The 17,580-nt window shown below is 32.3% G+C and overlaps 1 protein-coding gene across 9 annotated transcripts in view; it reads right to left on the bottom strand.

Annotated features, from left to right (window-relative positions):
• Positions 1–4,600, bottom strand: part of dlg1 (MAGUK family member discs large 1) — a 1,569,679-nt gene extending 1,565,079 nt beyond the window's left edge. For all 9 annotated transcript variants that reach the window (XM_072523856.1, XM_072523863.1, XM_072523859.1 and 6 more), the window contains exon 1: positions 4,569–4,600. In XM_072523856.1, coding sequence (XP_072379957.1) covers positions 4,569–4,585 — 17 coding nt within the window. In that variant the 5' untranslated portion in view covers positions 4,586–4,600. The remainder of the gene's footprint in view (positions 1–4,568) is intronic.
• Between the last annotated feature and the right edge of the window lie 12,980 nt (positions 4,601–17,580).

Raw genomic sequence — 17,580 nt, forward strand, 5'->3', positions numbered from 1 at the left:
AATTCAGCCAAGGCGAAAAATTTATTTTATCTCTTTATGGAATATTTTATATACTAGTATTTTTCTAACCGTTATATCTGCAAATAAAATTTTATGTAATTATATTCCGTTAACACATTATGAATCCAACAGTACTTATACCAGAAACAGAGAGTTAGAACTTAGGACAATAATTAGAAAAACCAAGACCTAGTATCTATGCCAGATACTGGGAAATGACAAAAATTACCTGCTACGACTAATAATAACAGAGAAAATAGAGGGCCAAATTGTAGTAGGCAGAATAACCATATAATCTTCTTCTTATGGTGCCTATCCGTTACGAATGTTGGACACTAACATGCTATTCTGACTTTGTTGACTGCTGCCCTGAAAAGTCCGGTAGTGGTTAAGTTAAACCATTTTCGCAGGTTATGCAGCCAGGATATTCTTCTTCGTCCTGCACCTCTTTTTCCATGCACTTTACCTTGAAGTATGGTCCGTAGGTTATATCGTTTTTTATTGCGCATTATATGGCCCAGGTATTCTAGTTTGCGAGATTTTATGGTTACGACTAGTTCGCGCTCTTTACCCATTCTATGTAGCACTTCTTCGTTGGTAACTCTGTCTATCCAGAAAATCCTTAATATGCGTCTATAGCACCTCATCTCAAATGGTTTGAGTCTCTTCAGTGATGCTTCAGTTAAGGTCCATGACTCCACGCCATATAAAAGAACGGAGAATACGTAGCATTTTAGTAAACGAACTTTTATTTCCAATTTTATATCGTGGCTGTTAAAGATTTTTTTCATTTTGACGAAAGCTGATCTTGCCTTCTCACTGGTCCCACGGTTCATTTAAGTTTGCACCCAGATAACAAAAGTTGGTTATTTGTGTTAAAGGTTGTTTGTTAACTAGTGATTGATCAGGTGGTATCCTATTTTTACTTATAACCATGTATTTGGTTTTTTTGATATTAAAATCAAGTCCAAACTTGCTACTTACTTCTGCCAGCCTGGAGACAAGTATCTGCAGACCGTTAAGACTGTCGTTCTCCGTTTATAAGTACTCCCTCGTCTATGTCCGTTAGCGCTAGATTCATAATGTGCTTTGAATATGTATTGAATAAAAATGGGGACAATATACATCCCTATCGCAACCATATATTAGCTTTGCAATATTAGAACTTAAAAGGGCATCAAAGTTCAACAATTATTAAGAGTGGCGCAGAATAGAGAACTTTTTGGCTTAGTGATCGCACACCTCCAGTATCTGTATCTGTAGAGTAGGGACTCGCCGAATGCTAACTCTCGTATTAACGATAACTCCAGGCATTCACATAGGACATGATCTACAGTTTCGTCTTTTCGTTCACACTTTCTGCATAGAGGTGTGTCTACTAGCCCCAGTTACTAGCTTAGTTGACAACGACCAGTTGAAAAACCAACTGTCAAGCATAGGTTTTTCCTGGTCATTCTCAAGTAGTTCTTTGATGCTGTCTTTTCAAGGTTACTTAGTGTTACTCTGGTAAGTCTACATCATTGCCTTTCTTCCCATCTTTTTTCGGTTTGCATATAGAAGTGATATTTAACAATTTCCGCTATTGTTGATAACTAAACAGATTCCCAAGTCCTAAGAGTCTTAGTCCTGCCGCCTTCCTAGCCAATTGGTCAACAATGCAGTTGCCTTTATTCCTATTGGCTCATCATAAAAAGCTTGAGCAATCATACGATTTTATATTGTAGACATACCGCTATTCTTCTTCTTTAAGTTATGTCTTCTATCGAAGGTTAAAAACTGTCATGGCTATGCGAACCCTGTTGACTGCCGCTCTAAATAGTTCTGCACTACTACATTCAAACCATTCCCTAAAGTTCTTAAGCCACGATATTTTTCGTCTTCCCACATTTCGCTTTCCTCAAATTTTGCCTTGCAAAATAAGCTGCAATAGTGGGTATCTTTACCCTCTCATAAGATGGCCTAAGTACTTAGGTTTTCTTCTTTGGATAGCCAATATTATTTCAGCCTTATTTCCTATTCTTCTGGTAACTTCTGCGTTTGGCATTGTTTAAGTCCATGATATTCGTAGGATTCTTCTGTAACACAAAAATGTGAGCAACTTATTTTTTTTTATTGTCCATTCTTTCAGACTATAAAAAAGGGTAGAGAATACGTAACATCCAAGCATTTTTAGACGTAGTCCTAACCTTATATTCCGACAACAAAGAAACTTTTTAAGTTTAATGAATGATGCACGTGCTATTTTAACACGTGTCTTAATTTCTTTGGTTTGGTTTACATTTAATGTTTTGAAGTTATTCATGTTCCTAAGTATTTGCAGGTATCCACAATCTCAATATCAGTATCCTCAACAATCAATTCGATGTTTGCATCTGCTGATTTAGTCATAATTATGAATTTAGTTTTTTTCAAATTCGTCCTTAGTGCGTAAACATGACAGCATTCATTAAGTCTTTGCATTACGTCCTGTAAATTATGAGTTTAGTTATTAGTAAAAGTTATTCAAAACTTCATTTAGAGATACACCTTTTATTGAATCTGACAGACCATCTTCAAATACCGCTTCACTGTAGATATTAAACAGTATTGGTGACAGCACTCAACCCTGGCGGACTCCTCTCTGTATTTTGATATCTCGGGTGTTCTGGTTGTCAACTCTTACCTTGGCAGTTTTATTCCAATATAGATTAGATGTAATTTTCATATCACGACTGTCAATATTTTTGCTTTTTAATATTTCTATTTCTTTTAAGTTTTTATGTTGAACCTTATTAAATGCCTTTTCAAAATCTACAAAACATAAGTACATGTCCTGATTCATATTCATGCATCTCTGAGCAAGCACATTCAAGCCAAACAAAGCATCTCTTGTGCCTACACCATTTTTAAAGCCAAATTGTTTGTCACTAATTTCATATTCAAGAGTTTTAGCAATTCTGCTGTGTATTATTTTTAAAAATGTTTTAAGTGTATTACTCATTAAAGCTATTATTCTGTGATCTTAGCAGGATATTGCACTTGACTTTTTGGTTATGGCCACAAATGTCGATTGCGGCTATTGCCTGGAGATTGTGGTAGTTTAATATATTATATTAAAGAGTTCAACCGTTACAGCTTCATCAGTGAGTTTTAATAAGTCGATAGGTACATCAACTATAGTCTCTTTTGTGATTTTGATGACATGGATGACTTCTTCCCGTAATATTGGTGGTCCGGTAATATTGGTGATGATATTTCTTCTCTTACATCATTAAATAGCTTTTGAATGTAATTGGTCCAGCGACACAGTCTTTCCTTCATATCAGTAATATTATCTCCTTTGTAATTTTTAAGGATCTTTCTTTTTGTGGTTTTTCTAGAGCCCGTCATTTCTTTGATTTTTTTGTGTTAATTAAAGCTATTACACTTCTTATACAGATCTTGTATTTCATTGCATCTGCCGAAGTGCCACTTCTGATTTGCCTCTCGAATTTTCTTTCTGATGTTTTTCTGAATTTATTTGTATTTATTCAGGTCTTTTACTTTATGTTTTCTTCGTTCTTCCATTAGATATTAAATTGGCTTGGTCTATTTGGTTACTTCTAGATAATTTGGACTTTTGTATATCCACAGCATTAGTATTTGTAAGTAGTAATACTTTTTTTAGTCAATATAAACCTAATATTTTTTATACTGTTTACTAATATTATATTTATTTGAACGTCTCTGCAGATATTAATCACCTTCTACTAACAAAATAGTATCATCTATATAGCACATAAGTATGTAAGTATGTATGTATCATCTATATAGCACATAAGTATATAGTACAGATGTATATATATATATATATATATACATCTGTACTTCGATCTGTCCGATACCTGTACTTCGAACCTGGTTAATAATCTCGTTCATAATGACTATATAGTTTATAAAAGAACAACTTAAAACAGAATCGTTCTAACGTATGTCTTTCTCAGTCCATACATGTTTTGTTAGTCTGTAGTTAATTTAGGTCTGAATATTGTTTCTGCGTTATATATTTTAATTGTGTTAATAAGAACTGGCAGTAAGTTTTGCTTGTTTACTAGGAGATTTACTTTGTTAGATTCAACATAGTCATAGGCCTCTTATATATCTCTAAAGTAACAATTAGTCAGGACGTTACATTACTATGATCTTTTCTCAGTTTGTTTCACGGCAATGACCACATAATTTTGTCTAAAATGTTTGGGTAATACATATTATAATTCGAATCTTCGCTAGACTCAAACAACTTAGTGAGGCAGGTAGTTCATGTGTTAATTTATTATTATTTTATTTTGGTTGGTTCATTTTGTAATAACCTTAAATTTTACAAATTTTCCCTTTAAGGGCACTCCGTTCAGGTGATTATGCAGTTGGAATTTTTTGAAATATTTTCTCCACGATTATTGATCTCCTTTTGTTATTTTGATATTGGTCTTATATTTACAACACGCTTAGAAAAATAATTGTATATAAAATAAACTTTAAAGTCTTTGAAATATAATAAACCATACAAAATGGGTCAAATAAACTTTCTCAAATAACCACTTTGACTTTACCTGTCCCTGACGCACATGCCCTCACCCGAAGCTCGGTTAGGACTTCATCGTCTCATCTTTACCTCCAACCCTTCTCGCTCTCACCGAGAAGTTGAAGGAAAATATGTCGAAAACGCTCAGGGATCCAGCTTTGTAAATCGTCTCTACAATCACTACTCCTCTTACCAGGACGTTGCTTCGTGCGGTTGCTTGTACCGTACCAAGCACGAAACAAACTTCGGTGTACTTTGTCGTTGTTAAACTTGTTAAAAAATTGAGACTGGTTACGTTTAAAATAACGTCCTCAGCTTGGTTAACTTTAACACTCCCGGCACTGATGTAACTCGTACATTGTCCTCTATTAGAAACTAAATCACTGATAGAACTAAACTGCAGACTTGGGGTTTTATCCTGAAGGCGGGATTCTGTGAAAGATTTTAAAGTATATGGTTGATGTAAATACACATTATTTTACACTGATGCAGGTGAATAATAGACTCATATTATAATTTTAGGTTTTGTATATTAATTACTTTATGTTTAAATATTATCTTGTTAATTCTTCCTTAACCAAAAATAAATATAAATATTCAACAGAAATAGAAAACAAAAGTTTAAAATTTAACATGTCTTAAGACAGTATTGTAAAAAAATTGTAGATTTGAGCATTAGTCTTAAGCAGATTGTAGAAAAATCCGGAGAATTCAACATCACAACAGGTATTGTCTGAAATGGGAGTCCCCAATCATCTGATACTGCTAATTAAAAGCCTGTACAATAACAATTATGCCAGAGTTAGAATAAATGGGGAACTAACCGATAGTTTCAGGGTCACAAAGGGCGTGAGACAAGGCTGCATACTAAGCCCAATTCTATTTAACATCTATGGTGAATGTATAATGCGGAAAGCTACTGAGGACTGAAACGGTGGCATCACCATTGGCGGGAAGAAGATTTGCAACTTGAGATATGCAGATGATACTACTATCCTCGCTAGTTCTGAAGCTGAATTGATTCACCTGCTACAACGGATAGAAGACGTAAGCTTAACGATGGGCCTTAAAATAAACAGAGACAAAACGAGAATCATGATAATTGACAGAGCTAACAACAATCAAAATCATCTGGTCATGATAAACAATATCGCTGTTGTAGATAAATTTGTGTATCTGGGCTCATTAATAACCAACAAAGGAGGCTGTACTGAAGAAATAAAGCGGCGGTCAGCAATCGCAAAAAGCGCTATGGCAAAATTAACAAAAACTTGGAAAAGCCATGAAATAACTACCGATACAAAAATGAGACTAGTAAAAAGTCTAGTTTTTCCAGTTTTTACTTATGCATCGGAATGCTGGACCCTTACTAAGAAAGACAAAAAGAACATAGATGTATTTGAGATATACTGCTGGAGACGAATGCTGAGAATACCATGGGTGGCCCGAAGAACAAATGAATCCATACTGGACCAGCTAAACATAAAGAAAAGACTAAGAACACAAATATCAGAACAAAAAATAAGCTATTTTGGACATGTGCTTCGAAGAAATGGTCTTAAAAATCTTACCATCCAGGGAAAAGTAGAAGGCAAAAGAAATAGAGGTAGATCTCCCACCTCATACCTGCATCAGGTCAACGACTAAGAAGAAGAAGAAGAAGAAGATAGTATTGATGGCAACCAAATATTGCGGGACAAAGTTTTCCGGGTCAGCTAGTTTATTTAATAAAATCCAGGATGCCTTCCAATATCACTATTATCAGCAGCTTTATAAAATAGAAGAAACGTAGTATGAAATGTGTAAGAAAACGCATTTAATTTTAACTTTAAGAAAGGAATTAGTGAACAAAAAGTTCTTGTAAAAAATTGCTACCTACGGAGTTTAATTTAGAGAAAAGTGGAAAAGTTTTTGTAAATAAGACTACGTAAGTAGCAAGTAGGTCGTCAAACGAGTAGTCCAGGGAAGTTAATTTGATTAAATCTATGGCCTTTAAGCCATTTTTTATGACAGTATTTTGTAGAAGTTACTGCTGATAGAGAAATGCTGATAGTTTTTGATAGAGAAGTAAAAAATAACGTAGAAGTAGTTGTAAGAAAAAGTGATACAATAATGACTATTTATACTTGAGTAATAAGCGTTGAACGCTTTTTAAATCAGTCTGGGTGAGAATAAAATAAGACCTTTTTATGATTAATTATTAGCTGTACTGAGGAGTACTAATATTCTATCAGAGGAGAATGTCACAAGAGAAGGTGATTATAAGGCACATGTGCGTCAATACAAGAAAGGATATAAGGTAGTATATGCAGGACTAGGGGCTTTGGAAACAAAAACAAAGATGTGATTGATGTGCCGAAATTAGGAATAAAGTAAATGCAAAGCGAGGATATAATTCTGTAAACAGCTGATAGACAAAGTATACTCTTTTTACTATTTCCAATATATTTTGCCTATTTTCATAGGCATCATCAGAGAAAGCTGTAATAATGGTCACTAGGTATCTCCTACATACGATAAAGAAGTTTTTTACTTACTAAGTAAGGATTTTTGTAAAGAGGTTTAAATTAAAGCAATTATGCATAACAATTAATAAAAACTAAAGCTAAGACGCAGAAATTACACATATTTAATGTACACACTTTAAATTAAAGTGTTTAATATTCAACTATATAACTTTTGTTTATTATATCTGACATATTTATGAACTAAGGTTACATATTTATTTAATGTACAATTTTGTTTTATATAAATAGCTAGTTAGTAAAATTCTTTGGTGATTATCACATTAAGTTTAACAATTTAAGTAATTTATCAGAAATCAACATTATTAATAAATTAAGCGACAGATCTTATATTAGGCAAACCTGTTATCTTTGGTTCTTCCATTTTTGCTAAGGCTAGTAAATAGGAGTATATTTCACTCAATTGTTTAATGTCTGATTTTTTGTTGATACCATTATCACACTCTGTAATAAAAGCCATCTCTAGAAAGATTCTCCTACTATAGTTATTTTCAATACCTAAGATTTTAATGGAACTATAATCCATAGTGTGATTATCATGTGTAGCAAGAGTGCATCTTTCTGATTGGAATCTACAGTCAATTTTATTAGTGTGAGGCAATCCGATCTTTCATGGATCTTGAACTTTTTCCTATATATTCTTTATTACCATCTGTACAAGAGATGTGAGGCTTTGCTACTTGGTGCTACTTTGAGATGTGGTGCTACCGCCGTATACTAAAAATAAGTTGGGTGGATAAAATTACAAATGAAGAGGTAATACGCAGAATAAATAACGATCCAGAAGTTATACTGAATATAAAAAGAGAAAATTTGAATACTTAGGCCACCTGATGAGAGGACAAAAGTACACATTCCTACAAAATATAATGCAAGGGAATATCCAAGGACGCAGAAATCTAGGCCGTAGAAGAATGTCCTGGATGAGAAATTTAAGAGAGTGATTTGGTTATACTACTAACAAATTATTTAAAATAGCAGTAAATTAAATTAGAATCGCTCTAATGATATCCAATCTTCGATAGGAGAGGCAATCAAAGAAGAAGAAATACAAGGGATACCGTAGTTTATTTTTGTTGCTAATTCTTAAGGATCTGCATCCTTAATTTTTGAGAACATTTTATTTATGGTTCTTCTTCTTCTTCACGTGCTATCTCCTCTAAGAAGGTTGGCAACTTGGCACTTCAAGATCCATAAAAGATCGTATTACCTCATACAAAAGTGACTGTAGATTATATCTAGAAAGATGCACTCTTGGCACACATGCAAATGATAATAATCACACTATAGAATAGGTATAGTTCCATTAAAATCTTAGGTGTTGAAAATATTTAGAGTAAGAAAATCTTTCTAAAGATGGCTTTCTTAGCAGACTATGATAATCGTATCAACAAAAAATTAGATATTAACCATTCAAGTGAATTATACTTCTAATATTAGCATTGGATAAGAATTGAAGAACCAAAGTTAAAAGGTCTGCCTAAGATTTGTTGCTTGGTTTATTAATAATATTGATTGCTGATGAATCACCTAAACTGTTGAAGCTAATGAAATTTTACTAACTAGCTATTTATATAAAACAAAAATTGTACACCAAATAAATGTTTAGCCTTACCAATAATTTCATAAGTTTGTGAGATATAAAAAAATATTGAGTATAACATTACATTTAACTAATTTGATTTTGCTTTGATTTAAGATTAACATTTTTTATTTTACCTACCTTATATATTTAAGATTGAGTTTTAACCTAATAAACGTATTATTCACCTGTAATAGAGAAAAGTGATCTTATACTGTTTTTTGTAATAGTATCAATTGCTTTTATTGTAAACGTTTACCAAATTTCAGCTTAAAATGCACGATCAAATACAAGATACTCCTAATTAAATATAATATAAGACGTTTTAACTGGTGTCATTTAAATAACTGCAAATGTTTTTCTGTTATCTTAAAAATACCATATACAATTAGAAAAAAATTGATGTTAACTCATCTTGAAAATGACGTTACAAAATAGTTTATATTTAAATTAAAATTTCATTTACAACAACTAGAGTCGGAAGATCGAAAATTTTATTTATTCTTCACATTAAAATCTATCCTAGGCTAATATGTATTTTATTTTTTTTTATGGGTATCAACTACCTTTTTTTCAAAAAAACCAATAAAAGGGGAAATAAGCCTGTACTACTTCTAAATATAATTGTAGGCCTAAAATCCCCTTATAAAGCACCTTTTTTAATATAAAATTAAAAAAAATATATTTATTCACCTTTAATGACATTAATTATTAGTTATTTATTGCACAAGACGATAAAATTGTACTTTATTTTCGATAGCGTTTTTTAGCGTCGAGACGTCAGTCGAGACGCTAATTATGCTCGAGAAGATAATGCGATTTTATCGTCGTGTGCAATACAACATTTTTTTCTATAGCAAGACTTCAAGTTCAGGTGAAAAATAGAATTTCAAAGAAAATTATAATTTTTAACACAAGAATCGCAATTGTGTTACTCCGTTGCTAGGGATATGAATTACTCTGTCAACAAATGTCAAACAAATGTTAGGTTTTGGTTTTTGCGGAGATTATTGTTGCAAAATTTTTTAATATATGGTATACAGCCAAATACAGGAACTTTGTTTCCTTGTGGATTTGAATACTAATACTTCTCAGTACCCAGTTATGTTTTAAAATAAATATTAGTTACGTGAAAGATTTTCATATAAAGTTATGTATTTTTATTAAATTTTTGGTTAGAAAAATGATTTAAGTTTTAAAAGCATCGTAATCTCTCAGTGGCTTCTCTTCCGCTCTTGTAACTGTGCCGCTAGTTTGTCAAACAACCAGGAAGTAATTTCTTCCTGATAACAAGTTTTAGTTTGGTTGTCTCCATCTTACAAGCCAATAAGAGGTAAATTGAATTTCTGAAGCTACGATGCAACCTGAATAACAATTATTTTAAACAATATTCTGATGGAGACGTCCTGTTTGATATTCTAACGGTAAACCAATTTATTGTCCTTAATATTGTCAATTTAAAGCAGGGGTGGATTAGGGAAACTACAGGTAGCATTTACTTAAACAATTTCATTTAGATTTAGACGTCAATTAAAATTGATGATGCTCCTTCTCGACGTATTAAATTAGATTGGATCAGAATCGAGTGAACTGTGGTGAAGATTCAGCAATTACTTGTCTTTTAGGTTGTTATCATTTTCTGCTTTTTCAATAAAATTTAATTTTTTAAATGTATTTAAAATTAAACTTAAGTTTTATAATTTTCATATATCTAAAATCTAAATCTTCACTAAGGAAATCTTTATCAAATTACAAAAAATTAATAAATTTAACAAATTTTGTTTTTTTATTACTTGGTGAAAAATTCTTATAATAATTTACTTTTATCTGACTCATTTATATTGACTATTTAGACATATATTTTACATTTTAAAGTAGACCATTTAAAAATTATATTGCGAGGGGTTATAAGCGCAAGGACTGGGTGAATTGAGTAGCTCAGAAGCAGCGTTGATCCCCACAGCAGGTCCTAAGCCCGGACAAAAGAGGAGGGTTGATGGGATAGGTTGGCATTCTACCCATTGTAAAGAAAAGAAGGCTTAAAAAACCGATAACCAGACGGAACCTTGGATGACGAACCATGCAAGAAAAAAGAAAAATGAGAAGGAAACCTAAGCCTATATTCAGATGAGCAACATGAAACATTACTACTTTCAACAACAATGACCAAGAGATAATAAGAAGAAAGAAGAACAAGCACGAGCAGATGTAGGTATACTTGTGCATAAAAAGATTAAAGACAACATAAATAATTGCCGTTATATCTCCGAAAGAATAATCCATATAAACATCACAATGGAATACCAAAAATTAAATGTCATACCTATCTATAGCCTTGGGGACTTCAAACCTAAGAAGAAATGAGAGGAATTCTACGAACAATTGCAAACTATCCTGAATGGAATACCTGATGAAGATCCCCTTATTTCTTAATTCGTGGCTTTAATGCGCGAATAGGAAACAGTTCCATGAGTAAAAAAAAGATATAATGAAACCCATTGACAACAACGCAAATAAAGAACTCATAGCTAGTCTCTATGCTTTTAACGAACAGAGAATGCCAGGTAACAGGATTCCGAACCAGATTTTGACGTGGACACCACAAGGAAGAAGAAAAAGAGTAAGGCCGAGAAGAAGCTGGAGAGAGGGAATTGAAAAAGAACTAGAGGAAAGAGAAATCCCTCCAGGCCTATGGTTATATAGAGAAGAATGGCAATTAGGAGTCGGAAGGCGTCGGAGAACGCTGTAAAACGATAGTAGTAGTAGAATCAACAATACAGTTTTCGATCATAAGCTCCAGTATAAATATACATTTGAAACCTCCAGTGGGCACAAATCTATAGATGATTTTATAGTCACTAATAAAAAGTCCACCCAAAACAGATTCTAGATATCCGAACTTTAAACTCGCAGCAGACGCAGGGAGTGAACACAAACTAGCACTAGCAAAAATAAGAATGAAGATAACACCAAAACATTTTCTACAGGAAAACACCGACTAAAAATTTAATGTAGAATCACTGTGGAACGACGCTATAAGAGAAATGTACCGAAGGAGTCTAGCACAGAAGATAAAGTTGAAACAAATAGACGAAGTCAAAGATATAAACTTAAGCTGTGAGACAATTAAAAACAACATTAAAGAAGCAGCAACAAAAGCTTTAGGAAAACGCAAAGTAAAACTGAACAAAAGAAACAACAACAATGTATTGTTGAAGATTCAGACATTCAGAGATTCATGATTCAGAGAAGAATTAAAAGAGAAATAAAAAAAACCAGAGTTTTTTTAACACAAGGACTACACGAAGTACAAAACATCAAATACTAAAGAATCCCGAGACACCTATAGAAGAATTCGAAATCAAACAAAGCAGTTGGCAAGAAAAACAAAAAATTAACACTAGAAAAAGTTTACAAAAAGGATGGAAAACGACTTCTACGATACACAAAAACAAATATGAAGATTCATAAGACACCAAGGTAAAGAAATGGCAGAATTAAAGGAATACAATTAGATATTAGCAAACGAAATGGGAAAGATACCTGACGACATTGCTAAAAGGAAAGAAAAATCATATTCAACACAATAACCTGCCTGAATTAGGACACGAAATAGAAATCAGTTTTCAGGAAGTAGATAGCCATAAATTCACTCAAAAATAGAAAGCCACCAGGACCAGATGAAATAACCAACGAGCTTCTAAAACACGGAGGAGAACGTATAACCCTAAAGATGACAAAATTTATACTTCTTCTTCTTCCTATGCCGTCCCCATTAACGGAGGTTGGCGACCACATTTTTAAAAGCTTCTCTGTCTTTTGCAACGTGGAATAATTCGTCTACAGTCATGTTTGTCCAGTCTCAAATATTTTGCAACCATGACTTCCTCTTTCTACCTATTTCCTTTTTGCCATCGACTCTACCCTGCATGATGACCAGCAGAAGACTATATTTATTATTTCTTAGTATGTGTCCAAGGTATGCAGTCTTGCGTACTTTTATCGTTTATAATTTTAAAATTTATACAAAAACTAATATTGCACTGCAAAATACCGCTGCAAGAAGACGCATGGAGAAACAGCATAATGATACTAATGTTTAAGAAAGGAGATAAGGAAGACACAACAACAATTATAAAGGTATAAATCTCCTGAACATCGAAATTAAGCTTACCACAAAAGTCCTAATCAACAAAATCAATACACTCACAACTTTATCAGATAAACAACAAGGATTCAGATCCGGAAGATCCTATGTAGACGCCGTATTTGTACTAACACAAATCACAGAAAAGGCTATCAAGTACAATAAACCAGCATATTTATGTTTTATAGACCTGACAAATGCTTTCATTCGCATCCAAGTCGAAGACGTCTTACACCTAGTGTATAAAAGAAACTATCATAAGAAAGAACCAATCAATATACTACAAACCATCGAAAACATCTTCTTCCATAATCGAATACAGGAAAAGATAAATGAAAAACTAATACAGTGTGTACCAGTATAAAGCGGAGTTAGACAGGGTGACTCGTTAAGTCCACTTCTTTTTAATATAATAATGGACGAAATAATACAAAGTCATCGTTACAGAATGGGGAACAGAGAAATCCAAATATTATGCTATGCACACGACGTCGCATTAATCGCCGAGACAGAAGACGAGCTCCAAAGATTAACACACATCTTCAATACAACAGCCAAGAAATACAATATGATAATCTCTATCTATCTATACAGCCCTTGCTGTCCAATTTGGGACATAGGCCTCCTCTTCCTTTTTCTACGTCCCTCTATTGTTGGCAGTTTGTATCCACTTCTGGCCTGCGTGTTTCTTCAAGTCATCTGACCATCTCATTTGTGGCCTTCCTCTTTTTCGTTTGTAACTGTATGGTCTCCAGTGTATAATCATCTTATTCCATCTATCGTCTTTCTGTCTTATGGTATGTCCAGCGAACTTTCACTTAAGTTTTGCTATCTGCGTTAAGATATCGGTCACTTTTGTTTTGTTACGGATCCAAGTATTTCTTTTCTTGTCTGATAGCCTAATGTTCAGCATTTGCCTTTCCATGGCTCTTTGTGTCCTTTGCTATTTTTTCCATGTTTTCCTTTATAAACTTCCAAGTTTGAGAACCGTAGATAAGAACAGAAAGTATACATTGGTTGAAGATTATTGTTTTTAAATATTGGGGGTATTTTCTATTTTTTAGTATATAGGAAAGTTTTCCGAAGGAAACCCAAGCCAAGCGTATCCTTCTCTTTATTTCTCCGGTAAGATTTTCTTTATTTAATTTATCTATTTGTCCCAAATATACATATTCTTTTACTTGTTCTATAGTTGTTTGTGCAATTGTAATTATTAATTCTTCTGGTTGGTTGGTCATAATTTTCGTTTTATTATAATTCATTTGTAGACCTATTTTTGTTGATTCGCTATTTAATTCATCCATCATATTTTATTTGTAATTCTGCAAATGATGCACAATATAATAATATCAGCAGAAAATATCAAATGTATGACAATATCTAAATACCCACTACTGTAAAATCGAAACTGATCAAAAATAATAGAGCAAGAAGCAAGGTTTCAATATCTGGGAATAAATATAACTAGTTACGGAGATGTTGAAGAAGAAGTACGACAACAAAGCTTAGAAGCAAGTAAAGCGGCGGGATCTCTTAATGACACAATCTGGAAGAACAAACACCTAAGACAAGATACAAAAACAAGAATCTCTAAAGCAGCAATTAGACCTATATTAACATACACGGCGGAGACAAGACCAGACACGTCTAAAGCCAGACGTCTACTAGAAACAACAGAGATGAAAATACTTCGATGAATATCAGGGAAAAATCTGTTGGATGGAAAGAGAAGCGAAAAGATAAGAAGAGCATGCAATAAAGAAGACATAAATGAATGAGTGACAAAACGGAAACAGGAATGGAACGAACACATTAGTAGATAGGCAGAGGATAGGATAGTCCGAATAGCACGAGATAAGTCACCAAATGGACGAAGAAGTATTGACAGACCAAGAAAAAGATGGTGCGATAATTTAAACAATTTAGGAGGCTAATATTAAAGAAGAAACAGACTTTAAAACCTACATACAAGAAGGAGGAAGAAGAAGTTAAGTTACGATAATACTAAGAGTGCCAAAAAGTTTTAACCTATATCGAAAAAAAGGTGGATGCGCCCACCACAAATATCACTTAGCAAAAATTATATTGTATGGATATAAGCTAATAGAGCTGAAGTATTGCAGGACACAAACATACATCAAATAAACAATGCACCCTAGGTCAGCAGTTTATAACTAAAAGCTTCCAAGAAAAGTATTATTATTATATTTGCAGTTATAACATTGAAATACTCGGTAGTGGTTATATAAAATGTAAATTAGTAAAAAATTGTGTCCGTATCTTCCGTATCTTGCACTCTCTAAAGGATCAAAGATTTGAATCGTAATACAAAAAATATCAGCTAACACTATTGCTTTCATCTCAACATACTACGACACTGAATCTGATATTGCCAATTAACGCTTATTTAGTATATTGACATTAACACAATAGCGCACAAGTATTGATATTGTGATGTGAAGTGGTTGGCTTAATTTGTAGATTTTGATGTTTATAATTATTACGTAATATCATTACGCTGATTTAAACCAATAACCATTAGTAATTACTAATTGTCAATTCGTTACGCATCGCAAAAAACAAAAACAAATACTACAATTCCTGAGAGATAATATTGTGTGATTTCAAATGATAACTTATGCGGTAATATTATTTATTAATATAGGAATTAAAACGAGTCAAACAGAAAATGTTTGCAGTAACTTTATATTAAATATCCTTGTATCCTTGTAATATCCTATGTATGTATTCTAAGTAATATTTGGCTGCATAAATAATACCAAAATTATGAATATGACTATGAATTTTCATTTTATCTTTTTGGCATATTATTAGTCCCCTAGAATTAAAATCCTCTGAAAAATAGTTCAGAAAACTAAATCGAAAGTGAAATATGGAAATTATACATATAATTAAATTATATATGAGAAGAAAAAAGTCAGTTAAAATTTGATTTCACGTACGGTGCATTTGTGTATCCGCCTTATACGTATTTCACCCTAATAGGGATACCCTCTTTAGAGATGGATATTCACAGTGGCTCTAAACGTGACAATAAATCTTTTCTGTCTTAGAAAGCAACTCTAACATGGCTTCGTATAGACGCAAATAGCGACATCTGATATTAAAATCCGTAAACTAATTTTCGAAACCAAATTTAGATTTATGCTTTAATCTGTGCCTTGTAAGAATTGCAAGGCAAGACAGACATTGATAAAGATGTTAATAATATATATATATATATATATATATATATATATATATATATATATATATATATATATATTAAATAAAATTCCATAATTAAATGGAAACATAATATAGTATAAGCATTACTATTAATGAATATTCAAGCTTCCACTAGAAGAAATCAGAAATAATATGTCACCTTAATAATAAATGTAGTTGAAGGACCACCATAAAAACTCATCAAGAATCTGTGCCGGAATTCTGTTCGTTTGTCTCAACAAAAAAATTGCCTTTTATTCGACAACAAACGACCGCCCGTCTTCTTCTCTTCTACGAATATGTCTTCGTAGTCGATTCGCAACGGGAAATTGATAGTTATGGTTTTCGTACGCCTTTCGGAATTTTATGCTGCCCCTCACGACATTTATTAAGACAAAAACACCGCGAGGCGCTGCTAATACAAGCAGCCGAAACGGAAATCTATTCAGCGGCGTCCGAGAGGCCCATACCTTTAAATACACATAGTATGTAAATACAGTCCATCTAATTTATTTACCGTTAGACGTCATTATCATTGACAGGGTTATCGAAGTTGATATAGTTGCCAAAGTATTAAAAAATCCTGAATCGATTTTAAATCAAATATGTCACATAATTATTGCAAAAGCGGATTATACAACAAAACAAATTAATATTTAATTTAAATAAATAGAAACAAAACAAGAGTTAAAAAAAAATCTTGTTAAAAACAATTTGAGCCGCTTGTATGCGTCATAAAGATGTAAAATGGAATACTTAAGCAAAAACAACACTTTTTTCATTACTTATTTATATTTATTTACAACGACTTTTTAAATTCTTACGTGACATTTTTGAAATAAAACACACTAATTTTGTTATAAAAAGAACAGATTTTATTAAATAGGTAAAAAAATAAAACAAGAGATATTCACTTTAAAATTCAAAATAATAAAGTACAAAAAGTGTCAACATTGCAACTGTCAAATAAGTGTTACCAATTTATGCCAAAATATCACTTTCGTTCGATTACAGTTACAGTGTGTTTTGAACAAATGTTCTTCATAAATACGCTTTATAATGCTTTTATACAAATTAAATGAAACATATTATTGTGTATTTCTTTAAGTTAACATTAATAGAAATCTTTAAATATTATGTCTACGCGTATATAATAAAATATGTCTAGTGGCTGTAATGCCAGTGTACTCGGCAAATGATTCTAGAAAAGAACACACCTACCGCCTAAATATTTCGTGTTGGTATTATGTCACCTCACGGGCTATGACGCGGATGAAATGCAACGGTAAGTAAATCAGATGAAGTATATATATATATATATTATATATATATATATATATATATATATATATATATATATATATATATATATATATATATATATATATATTTTTAGTGGATTATCTTGGGCTTAGGTTCATAAAAAAATTTGATTTGATACTAAGGCATTTTCATATATTTTTTCGACGTTTCGGCAGGAAATCCATGCCTTTTTCAAGAAGTAATATTGACTAAAAAACATTTTATGATAGACATAATACGATTTAAAAGTTAAACT

The sequence above is a fragment of the Diabrotica undecimpunctata genome, chromosome 2, assembly GCF_040954645.1.
Source record: "Diabrotica undecimpunctata isolate CICGRU chromosome 2, icDiaUnde3, whole genome shotgun sequence".
Lineage (NCBI taxonomy): Eukaryota > Metazoa > Arthropoda > Insecta > Coleoptera > Chrysomelidae > Diabrotica > Diabrotica undecimpunctata.